Source organism: Plectropomus leopardus, chromosome 4 (assembly GCF_026936395.1).
Source record: "Plectropomus leopardus strain MGB_pleo_1.0 chromosome 4, ASM2693639v1, whole genome shotgun sequence".
In the NCBI taxonomy this organism is placed as follows: domain Eukaryota; kingdom Metazoa; phylum Chordata; class Actinopteri; order Perciformes; family Serranidae; genus Plectropomus; species Plectropomus leopardus.
Genome location: NC_142179.1, coordinates 8,575,821 through 8,588,132, shown reverse-complemented (window position 1 = coordinate 8,588,132; position 12,312 = coordinate 8,575,821). Strand labels below are relative to the sequence as shown.

The window sequence follows — 12,312 nt, the reverse complement described above, 5'->3', positions numbered from 1 at the left end:
ATTCAATTTTTTTCTTAAATTATTATTATTAGTTTCTCTAAACATCACAAAATCATGATAAATTAACTTAACTATTTTCCAGACTGTAGAGTCACAGAGTTTACATTCAAGTTATTAATTTTGTGGAAACTGTCATTCCAAATACCAATTATACTTAGTTTTAAATCATGGAAAAAATAATTTAAAAAACCTAGAGCCAGTGATTTTTTTGTCATTTGAGCTAAAAAAAAATAATAAAAAAGTTAAATAATTACCATTCAACTATAGGAACTGTTGCTTTAATCATCTTTTTTCCAGCTCTCATTTATTTAATCATTCATGAGTTCATGGTTTGTCATCTGAGATCAGTAACTGTTACGTAACCATTAAACCATTTCAAAATATTCCCCTAAACAGAAGCTATACAGTTCCACCCCGAGGCTGCAGCTTATTAAAACCAGAGTGATACTATTATATCACTCTAATTTAGACTTACCGAACAAGAATGAGTAAGACTTTTCTCTAAATTTCCTGTCGTAATGTATGGAATGGGTAAACACAGCGCTGGGGCATGCCCTTATTGGATCCAGCTGTGCCTGGACAGAGGTTGCTGCATTCAGCTGGCCTCAATTCCCCGAGACATGGGAGTAAAACAAAAGACTCTGTGTTTATCAGACGAGAGATCCCATCAGCAGAGCATGACAGGAAAGAATAAACGTGTTATTTTCAAATTTCGTATTTTAAGGCCTGTTTTAAAAATAGAAAACATAGGAGATAACCTAAAATGATCGTAATCCCATCAGGTCTTTTGATGTTTTAAAAAATGTCAGAAATGGCAGCTACAGTCAAAAGGAATAAATCACCGTAATACTTGGACGATACACAATCAAATGTGGGTCATAAATGGCGTGACTGCTTTATCAGCTGAAGATGATTCATATGCATATGGTATAGGGACGCTCGTTACATTGACACTGTGTCTGCAGGAAACTCCTCCAATTTCCTGCAGACACTGAACTTCTAATATCCATCGTAATGTCGGGGTATACAGGCCAGCTGACTTCTATTACCCACCGCTGGTCTGGAGTAAAAACAGTCACAGTGCCTATCCACACCTGTCAATGGTTATAGACGGGGTCCAGCATGGCCATCACATGTGATGAGTGAAAGAAAATCATCTCATAAAACACTAATAGAAAAACTTGCCTCCGGATCTTCTCTATTTAATTTCTCTTTCCACCAGAGCTCATTCACGGTTTCCATGAAACAAGCTTTTGGCCTCAACAGAGAGTGGAGGAAAGTCTTAGCTCAGATTAAAAGGGGACTCTTGTTGAACTGCTGTCAGGTAGGAAATCGGTCATGAAATTGCGCCGCTCTCGCCCTGAGGCGTAGCTTCCCATAGGCCGACATAAAAAGGGGCTCTCAAACTGTTTCATGTCAAGGACCACCGGCATATCAGACCACAAACACCTGTGTGTCCCGGAGAGCCATATCTGGGGAGACTTTACATAACAGTTCCGTATGTTTCTACAGTTAGACGGAGAGGGATGGTTGCTGGGAGCTAATACTGAACCTCAATCTTCAATCATTATGCATTAAAATCTGAGTCTGCTGGTAATTCTGTAATTTCCTTATAATCAAAAAATGACATGAAAAAAACAAAGTGTCAGCAAAGCCAGAACTGCTGTGTGATAGACCTCCAGGGTTGTTCACTATTAAAATCAAAATCACTACGCCACTCCTTTGCTTTGGGTGACATTTAGCTTCACTACCATGAACACAAGCATACTGTAGTAGCTAAATCTGAGCCTATCCCCGTTAACCATTAGTGTAGAGGTGTAACTGATACGGTGAGTGTATTAAGCGGTAAATGAGTAGGTTACTGAGGACACTCTGAAACTCTCCTATATATTCCAATGGCTTTTTGGCTAATATGGAGAAAGAGGTGCCACACACTAGTGCTTCCCAAACTTTTTCTCTCTAAGTGGCCCCCTTTCAATCAATAGGCGGCTTTCCATTAACCCTCAAATTGCGCATATTGAGATTGCGAAAATATAAAATAAGCTTATGAAAACATGTCAGTTTTCAGAAAACTTCCATTTGTTGCCAAAACATTTTTTAAAATGCATGAGGTGGTATATCAGGTGATTCAAAAAAGCCACATTTTGCATAACTGCAATGGAAACCATTTATAGAAAGGGGTCACATGATGCTATGACTATGCGCTTGGCTCCCTCTTGCATGATGCAGCAGGCGATACAAGAGGTGTTATTGCATCGCATAACTCTTCAAAAGTTAAGCTGATCATCCGGAAGTTTTAAGTCCACAATTCCTCTGGGAAATTGTAGACTGTCACCTCCCTCATACGTGGCCGCTCCCACCTATAAGGGGCTTGCCTTTCTGTTATCACTCGCATAACACACCTATGTTGCCTTTTATTGGAAATAATGAAAGCTAGTGCGGTGGCTGCAATAGAAATAAACCTGCTAATGTTTTGAACATCCATCTCCATGCTTCTTGGAATGTTATCGCAAGATCAGAAATCGTATAACATCACTCAGTGGAAATGCAGTCAGTCGTCTTTTATCCATATTTCGAATATATCACTTAATTTTTGCACAAATCTGTAATGGAGACCCACATTCTGAGTAAACTGATGACTCCTGACGAGCATATTTTATAAATATTTCATAATATATTCGATGCATAACAACAACAACAGTATAGAACAACCGATTAACCCTCTGAAACCTGGATTGACATCACTTTTCTTGGGCTGCTTTTACGTGCTTCTCACAAGTATTTAAACTTTTGAACCACGACTATAATAGGTTTGATTTCTTCCAAAAACATGGGAAAGAAGGCAATAAGCAACCTTTTTAAGAAATGTTTTACAAATTTTTTATAAATTTCTTGCTAATTTTCAGTCATCTCCTCTTAAGTTGCTTATTACCATCTTTTCATGTTTGTGAAATAAATCTTATCAATTTGCTCAGGTTTCAAAGGGTTAACTATAAAATTAGTCCAAATACTGAACTCAATAACTGCAGGGTGTTTGTGTAAAATAAGCAATAGGCATACATTTTGAGCTAATTATTTCCTGTGAATATTGCATCAGAGATGTTTTTTGTGTGTGTTTTTTTAAATCATGCATACTTATTCTGCTTATTTTACTTTTCTTATGCAGCACACGTCTTAGAAAGTCTTTATCGTCCCCAAGGGGCAATGAGACAAAGCGTTCACAGTCCAATACAACTTGATTAAAAAAAGGGCTTGATTAAAACCCCAACTGCTGATGAGACAAAAGACCTCAGATATCTGTTCGATTTGGCACACAGAAGAAATGTAAACCTCCTGCTGGATAGAAGGAGCCGCAACTCCACATGAGGAGGGTGATGAGGGTCTGCCAGGATGGCCTTTGCCCTCCGAGTAGCTCGAACTTGGTAAACATGTCAAGTCAGTGCCAGTGGTCTTCTGACAAAGTTTTACAATATTTCCCAGCCTGTTTTTATCAGCTATGTTAAGGTTGCCAAACCAGCAGATCAAATTTGAAGGAAGTGAAGGCTCTTTGAATATATCTTGTGTTCATTCATCACCGCATGCTTATCTTGTGAAATTTTTCAAAAGTTTATATCTAAAATAATAATCCATCTTCAAATGTAACAATTTCTTTTAGTATTTTTTTTAACAGAAATAAAAAAGAAATGCTGAGATATAGGCCAACTGTATATTTTTGAAAAAGTTTTCTCACACCCATTAAAATTAAGAAGGCCTTGCGACCCCCTGTGAAGCTTTGGTGACCCTCAAATGGGGTTGTGACCTCCAGTTTGGGTACCAGTGCCCTATACACTATCCTGGAGGCATAAATACTCACTAGTGCACCGAATAAAATAGTCCTCAACAAATGCACTATTTACTCCAGTTTGACTACCATAAAAACGACAGTGCCCAGCTGTTTGAGAAATGCATTTAGCCCATCTTCAGTAAGAATGAGCATGTTTGGAAATGAGTGCCAGAACTAACACGTTGTTGGTTTGAAGCGTTCTTCCCAAGAGTTTAACAAAAAGAACTCTTAAGTAGGTTAATACAACCAGCAGCTGGTTAGCTTAACTTGGGATAAAGTCTGGAAGCAGATAGCCTGGCTCTGTCCAAGAGTAACAAAATCCGCCTACAAGCACCACACTACCAGCGAAAAAACACAAAGTTGTTGATTTACAGGGAGGTACATGCCGGACTTTTTCTACTTGGCCAGAAGCACTGAACTTTCTAACTCCCCTTCAACATGTTGTTTTTACACTTTGGCTTTTGTGTGGATTTAACAAAAATTGAGCAAGCAATTAGTAAATGTTTACAAGAAAATTATACAAAAATACGAAAGAAAAAAAAGATGATTAAAGAAAATGACCTGAAGAAAGAGGTAAAAAAAAAAAATCTGTAACATGACTAAGTAAAAGTACATAAGAACAATAGTTTTCTGGACATTTTTCAGGACATTTTCTTGTAACTTTACTTTTTCATTTTGCAATTTGTAAGACATTTCTTAAGTTTTTAAAAGAAATCAAACCAATTTTCTCAGGTTTCAGAGGTTTAAATGCTTGTGAAAGGCGTCTGAATGCATTACAACAAACCTGATGTCGATCCGGGCATTAAAGGATTAAACAGATGACATTAACATAAGACATATCAAAGTGTTTGACTTGCATATAAAATATATCAAAGTGCTGGATTTTATCTTAAAAGTCTCTTCCAACAAAAAAAGCCTTTTTTCATCTCTTAGTTTAGGACACTAAAGTGATTAAAGTATTCTTCTTCTCCCTTGGCCCCGTGCATTCAACACTTGTCAGCCCATGAGCCACAGTTTGAGAACCGCTTCCACTGTCTGCTGCAGTAATCATTACAAACACCATGAAACCTTACACCCCAGATTTGAGATCTTCCTCTGCGCTCTTCCACAGACCGTGAGGACATTGCCCTTCTTGTCTGCGGACTGAAACTCGTTGTAACAAAAGCTCACATCCGACGTTGCTCAGACAGGTACATGGGAAGTGCTCTTTCAAGGTGGTGAGCTCCCTTCCTTCCTGGCCCTGAGAGGACGAGCTGTGAGGGGGCTCTGTGCGAGGAGGAGGGATCCAGTTGCAGGCAGCTGAATCGGTGCTCTGTTGGGTCTCCCCTGGACACTGTCATAGCGTGTTTGCTGAAGGCGGGTCAATGAGGACTTTCTTTGGCAGAGGAATTTCACAGCACACGACAGCACGCACACACAAACACACAGGAACCAGTGCAGCCCTGCAACCCAGATCTCTGTTAGTGAGAACGGAAGTGGATGTTGGGGAAGCAGGAGGTGAAGGAAGGCTGTCACAAAAAGCTGGTTTAGCTTTTCACTTGATGAAATGAATAAGTCATTTGTTTTAACTGAAATTATGTCCATCACATTATACCACAGTTTGGATGGTGCTACAAACAGGAGTGTTTACTCTGTAAACTTTCATCTGTCAAACAGATATTACTGAAAAAGTCACATTTAACCTTCTCATTCGACAGTTCATTGATGAGATGATTACATGAAGGTGCTTTACTGTGATTGGGACTCACATATATAAAGAAGGAAAAATCAAGATTATGTCATGTTTTTCTGCAACAGTGTTGTGGCCTGGAGTTTTTTTTTTTGAGTCTAGCTGATGAATCGACCAGCTGAAATTAGCTTATCACAGATATATAAGTCTATATAAGTATAAATCACCATACGTGTCAACAAAAAAGTAACAAGATACTGCAGCACATAAGAATTAAAGACATTTGTGGTCATTTAAAAACAGAGTTGCCCTTGCACAGTTTGTCCACAAGGGAGACTCAACTAATTTGATAAAGAAATCTCCAATAAAGGTCCAATTACTCGCTTGTTGTGGAGCTTTTTGATTGTATCAGCTTTCTCATGATTATTTTCTCATTATGTTAAAAAAGCAATATTTGACAACATATTGTTATGAGCCTCAGAAATCCAGTATCAGTGGGAGTAGGAGTGTATATTTTAAAATAAAGTGTTTCACAAAGAGGTTTTTTCAAATGATGAAGTAATTAAAATTCAGAATTATGTAAATGGATTTTTTGTCAGCTATAATAATTTCTACTTTTGAGAACACGCACAGTGAAGTGTTAACTACAGTGCAAGTCCATGCGAATTTACACTTCAACTCTTCACTAGGAAGCAATTGCTTTATTTACCAGCCTTTTTGGCTGAATGCTCAAATTTAATGAATAAACCATTATGTGTGTTAGAGAAAAAGCAGTTTTCACCTACAGAAAGCCTACCAGAGGGTGGGTGTTATGCTTTCATGATGACAGTGTCCCTGTCACTGGCTGTGCTCCATTTCAGTGTGTCAATGCACCGCTTAACATGTGACAGCGAGGGCCGGGAGAGCTGATTAGATGGAGTGTAATCTGTCAGCCAGCGTCAGCAACCGTAATTGTTGCTGACAAAATAAACATTGTTGTCGGTCAACAATGTCAGGACAAAGGCCATGGTAGCATAGTTGACAAATACATGCCTGCATGAACAGTAATGTTAACAATATGAGCTTACATAAACCGGAGTAAAATTCTGCAGTTCGCTGCTTTATCAGTCCTCCTTTATTTGTTTGTGTTTGTATTGGACGAGGTCCTGATGATGTATATGCTGCTCTCATTGCTCAAATTTAGCCCCAGCAAGCAGAGAACTTTCCCACAACATTGGATAACATTACGTACAAGCTGCAATAATGTTTTTTTTTAAAAAATCAATATAATGTTCAAAGAACATTTTAAGGATGTTTATCTTTTCAAATAATGTTCCTTTAAGGTTAAATGCTGACCTAGATGTAATGTTATAACTGCAACGTTCGGAATATATATTGAGAACTGAGATTGTAATGTAATGTGATATGTTAACAATAAAAATAAAATTAACATTTTAAACATTTTTTAAACGTGTATAGGGAATGTTACCCTAAATTTAAGAAGGACGTTCTGGGAATTAAAAGAAAACTTGCTGCTCAAAACGTTACTAAAACATTGCATTGGTTGCATTGTTCCATTCTCAGAACGTTTTTAGAACCAAATAATGTTAGCTGGGGCAGCGAATCCGGTGTATCTGCCAGCTACGGCACCTGCCAAATGGTGTGCAGACTCTGCCTACTCGGCGCACCGCAGGCATACGCAGATGTGGCATTGGTAAGCAGCCACAGGTTACCAACATGCATGAGTGGGGGTGATAAGTGAGCCAGTGAGACATGAAGAAAGGGACTCACATCCACTAACGTACATGTCCGACTCAGCTGGCTACCCCAAAAAGAACAGAAAAGCTCGGACACACACAAACAGGGAGCATTACTTTGTCTCTGCTAAGGATGCCGTCACCCCTTTAAATCATATAGTGGTTTGCTGCTGTATTAATGGTTTGAATGCCGTACATTGCACAGTTAAGTAATACAGTGTTATAAAGAAAAAACAACTTAAATAATAGTAAAGTTTACAAAGGGTTTTTTGGTGTGTGGAGTAAGTTTCCTGCAGGTGGAAGTTGGGGGACCTCAGGGGGCTTGGACTCATGGACTCAGGATTTCTTGCTGCAGCCCTGAAATTGTGTTGACTTCCTGTTTCCTTTAAAAAAAAAAAAAAAAAGACACACCTTTAGCTGAAGGAGCCGAAGCTGCACCGTCTCTGCTGCAAATGTGTTTTCCCTCGATGTCAGCTGAGGGCGACAGAGGGAGGTGTTCCCCCCTTCCCGGCTCTCAAGATTTTCCTCAGTCCACAATAAACTTTCATTTTGGGAAGTCGACACACACACATACACACGCACACACATGCAGCACACACACAACGTCGGTCGTCCTCGTGTCCTGCACAGGTTTCCCGGGAAAGCTGGACTAACTGACTTGAATTGAGATTTATTGTACTTTACAAAAACGCGCGAGAGGAAGACGGAAGAAACAGAGGAAGCGCACAGGTGGAGCGTCTTTTTAAAATCAGCTGTCATCGTCAAGAAGCAGGAGACCACTGGGACAAGAATGACAGAAAGCATCGTTTTCACTGCTGGTTAATCCCGCCGTGTTTTTGTTTTGTTTTGCTTCCTGGCACGTTCACTCCTCGCGCGACCCTCGAGGAACACCTGGCATGGAAAAACTTTATCTGCCTCGTCTGGACTGTAGCAAAAACTCCCAAGAAAGAATGAAGTAACCGCAATGGAGCCGGACAATGCCCCGTACTCCAAACTCAAAAGCACTGGAGTCGGGGGGTGAGTCGATCTATTTTAAATTTAAAACTTTTTGTGTTTTAAGGGCTATCAGGTTCAATATGGAGTCATTCATGTGCTGGGGTACATCACCTGCCTCTGAATTAGTGTCATTTTGACCGTGCTAACCGTGCAAAGTTGCTAGTAGCATCCATATAAGTTGTTATATTTTACACAAGTAGTCTTATGGTGGATTTTTAAAGATATAAACTGAAAAATAACACATTTAATGTTCATATTTTAAAGTGAAACACCTAGAAGATAGGGCAGGTGGTTTACTTTTAATAGGTTGCAGGACAGCTTATGGAAACAGTTTTTCTCTGCTCTTCACACACTTCAGTGAAAGCCAGTGTAGCCTGCTGTACTGTTCTTGAAGTTGTGCCTTTGCAGCTTGTACCAGACTGAGCTGCCAAATGATCTGGGACTGATTTGAGGGAGATGTATGAGAGGAGGAGACAGTCCTCTCCTCCTCCTTTTCTCTCCTCCCAGCTGTGCATCTCACTCAGCTGGTTGGCCCGGCTGTCCCAATGGGAGGGGAAATAAAAGTCAAAAAAGTTGCATCATATAACCACTGCTGGACATATGCAAACTGGTCACAAACTGCAGTAAACTGCACTGCACACCCTCCCTTCTGTGTTTCTGTAATATCAGTGTGAATGCAGTGATAAAGAGGAGAGAGAAGAACTTTTAAAAGCTCCAACTGGCAGTCAGTGTGTCAGCGGTTGACCAGTGGTTTCCTGTGGCTCTCAGGAAAACCACAAATGTAATAGATTTCCCGTAACTGCGTTCATTATGGCACTTGTCACAGAGCCCGGCTCACTTCAGACATCATTTGCTCGAAGCGTCCGGTTTCACGTACTGCATATAACCACATCATTAGCTTTGAAAGTGTAAAAACAACATTATCCTGGTGATAATGGGTTCACACTCACCAGAGATAATTTAAAGTCCCAAGAGCCATACCATCTCTACGTGTGAGCAATCAACACCCCTGTTTGCATCTGTCTCAAGAAATATACAGCTCAAGAAAAATGGTGTAAAAGTAGCCTTTTATGATAACATGGTCTGTTATGGATTGAGAAAAATCTGCATCCTTTTTTAGGTCCATGAAACCCTTTCAAAACCTGCTGTCAAAAGTTGCACACAAGCTATGATCAAGGTGTTTGTCTCTGTTATTGAAAGGTACATGAGTCAGAGAGAAAATGCACATTGATATGTTTCTGTTACACTAGTTTATATCTTTCTGTTGTAAGTTTTAACGTAAGCAGCGTTTCTCTGTGTTTGTCAGAGGTGGTCCTGAGGGAGCGCTCACCTAGCTCTGCAGAGCAGTAGCTTATCTGGTCAGGCAGCGAGATAAGACAAAGCTTGCTGTCTTGAAACAGATGTTGGACTCTTTGAACAAAGCTAAGAAGGTGCTGCTATAGCAGATCTGATCGCTGTGAGAGGTGGGAGTACAGGAGATGATGGCAAATAAGTGTCAAGAGTTTTAGCTTGTCGCTTTCATCTTTACACGGCTATAACTACACAAAGATCCCGCAACAAGGCCTCAACTGAGTCCCTTCATTACGCTGCACATGCGTTTTTACACAGAACCGAACAACATGCTGCTCCGTTGTTTTTAGAAAGCTTGCTGGTGTTCTGGAAGCAAATGCGGCGTGATGTGAAACACAACAGTCTTGGCCTCTAATGTGACATGTAAGGTGTGCACCAGCAGCGATTTCCAAACATCAACAAGGGCATGACATGGCAATAAAACTCATTATCTGTCGCTGTTATGGCTGATCTTGCTCTCAACTTGGAGCATCAGTGCAACAGTGACACTCATTCACTGTTTCCCCGTTCATTTTTCCTCCCTGTGCAGCATGTGTGAAAGGGGGAGCTGATTGATGATTTGAGCTGGCTGCAGCCTGAGAGCTAGCTGTAGCAACAATCTGTCTGTCCTCGTCTAAAATAGATGCAGTGAGAGAATATTTGAACAGCACTGTTTTTTATTTAGGTTTTCTCAGTCAAAGAAAATATCTGCTAAGCCTGCATTAATGTTAGTTATTCTAACACAGAAGATTTACCTTTGGTAACGGACGCACTGCTCGCTTGGGAAGCAGTGGCACTCGTGCGTAGAGTGTCAAATACACGGCATTCCTGGAATTTAAGCCCATGTTGTTTGGAAAGATGTTTCTGCATATTGCTGGTGTTTCCACCCTCAGTTGAAATGATCATTTTACAGGCATTACAAGCAGCACGGTTGTGATTTGTCTTTGTGAAATGAAGTCACACTTTGGACTGTTTCTTCCCTTTCTGTAATGACTCATTGTTGCAAGTGTCCAGCAGTAGATGAATGAGTTTGACATTGCTGTTTTGCAATATGCAACTCTAAGAAGAACACGCTGGTACTGTGTTGATAAAAGGAATTTATAAGCTCAGAGACATGCAATTGTAATGTATCGGACAATTTGGGACCAGTTTTCATCTGGAACTGGCTCTTGAATCCCATCCCAAATCATTTTATTTAAATTAATTAATTAATTCAGTCTTTCATATTTGATTTATTTACTCATTTTAGTGTGTAACTTCTAAAACAAAAGTTTATGATGCACTTTTTCTCATAATACTTTTACACATTCCAGGAACAAACAGGAGCAGGAAGAAGAAAAACTTATAAAACCTGCACCTTCCCTTCACTAATAAACAGGAGCTACTGTAGATTAGGATATAAATGGCAAACCTTTCTTTATTTACCTTTCTTTTGTTTACAAATCATATTCAATTTATCAACAGAAACAGTTAATTACAGTCATCTTAACATTACTGTTAGTCAGAAAGTTCATAATGTCATTATTTTTCTTTGTACCTTCTTTTAAATGAATAATATTTGAGCTGCGTTTGAAGTCATTATGAATAATTCCACAGACTGACTCCATATACTGAAACACAACAGGCTTTAATGTAATATGGGCATACCAGCTTTTAAATAATTGAATATATAAAGAAATAAATGAAAGCATAAACCTCTTTTTAGCTTCTGATCAAACAAAGTAAGAAAATAAAAGATGGCATTTTAGGCCTCTGGTTGTCAGTGCTTTTGGCATTTTAGAATCAAAACATACTTGCACACTTATATTGTAAAGAAACATCAGATGCATCAGAACAGCAGATGATCTTGATCTTCATTATCTGCCATCATTTCCTAACCTTTTTGTTTCTTTCTCTTTAGGAGAGTTCTGATTCTTTGGACTATACTCTGTTGCACCTGCTCTCTGAGGCTAGCACAAGCACAAGGTAAGCAACGTTAGGACAACGGTGGGTGACTGTTTCTTTTTATGCAAACACATTATTGAACAGGCAATGTCACAAACGAGCCTCACAAACAGTGTGGGGAAGAGGAGATTAAAGTGATGTGTCTGTGCATTTTTAAATGTGTCCTTTTATACTTTAGATCTCATGCTGATCTGCGGAGAAAGGTATTTCGCTCTGTATGCTTAGTGTGTATTATGAAAGTGACAAATAAACCTGATTCGGATTCTGATTTATGGGAGGTTAGTGACACGATCAGGTTTGTTCTGTGCAGTACACCTCAGTGATACTGTGCAGATAAACTAGGTCGTTTTATCATTATTTGATGCTGAATCACTATAGAACATAAAATTGAATAAAGACAGTGAAAATAACCACTGTAAGTAATTATATTACCCAGACACAGGCCCCCTCTGTTTATCCAAGGATTATCTATGACTGATGTGATCAGCATCTACATTTCCATGTAGAGCCTGCTCAGAGTACCTCTGTCAGCATCACTGTTTGATCTATTGAGGCCAAAAACTCTGATTCAAAGTGTTTACTCTTCCCTGGAAAAGATTTTAGGGCTTTGTTGGAGATGGGCCGCTCTTTTCCACCCTTGTCCTTTGAAGTGGATGTTGGAAGTGAGCACTTGAACTGGATTAGTTTGAAAGTGCAGACATCCCTCTTGTGCAAATTGAGCATGAGGTACATTGCACTCTGCTTTCAGTGAACCCCACATTCTCAGTAGAAAAAGTAGTAGGAAGTAGGGCATTCTTTGTGCATACCACACAGTA

General features: G+C 39.5%; 1 protein-coding gene across 2 annotated transcripts in view; it reads left to right on the top strand.

Annotated features, from left to right (window-relative positions):
* The first annotated feature begins 7,297 nt into the window (after positions 1-7,297).
* col27a1b (collagen, type XXVII, alpha 1b) overlaps positions 7,298-12,312 on the top strand; it is a 107,868-nt gene continuing 102,853 nt past the window's right edge. For both annotated transcript variants that reach the window (XM_042487941.2, XM_088076466.1), the window contains exons 1-2: positions 7,298-8,245; positions 11,454-11,518. In XM_042487941.2, coding sequence (XP_042343875.1) covers positions 8,193-8,245; positions 11,454-11,518 — 118 coding nt within the window. In that variant the 5' untranslated portion in view covers positions 7,298-8,192. The remainder of the gene's footprint in view (positions 8,246-11,453; positions 11,519-12,312) is intronic.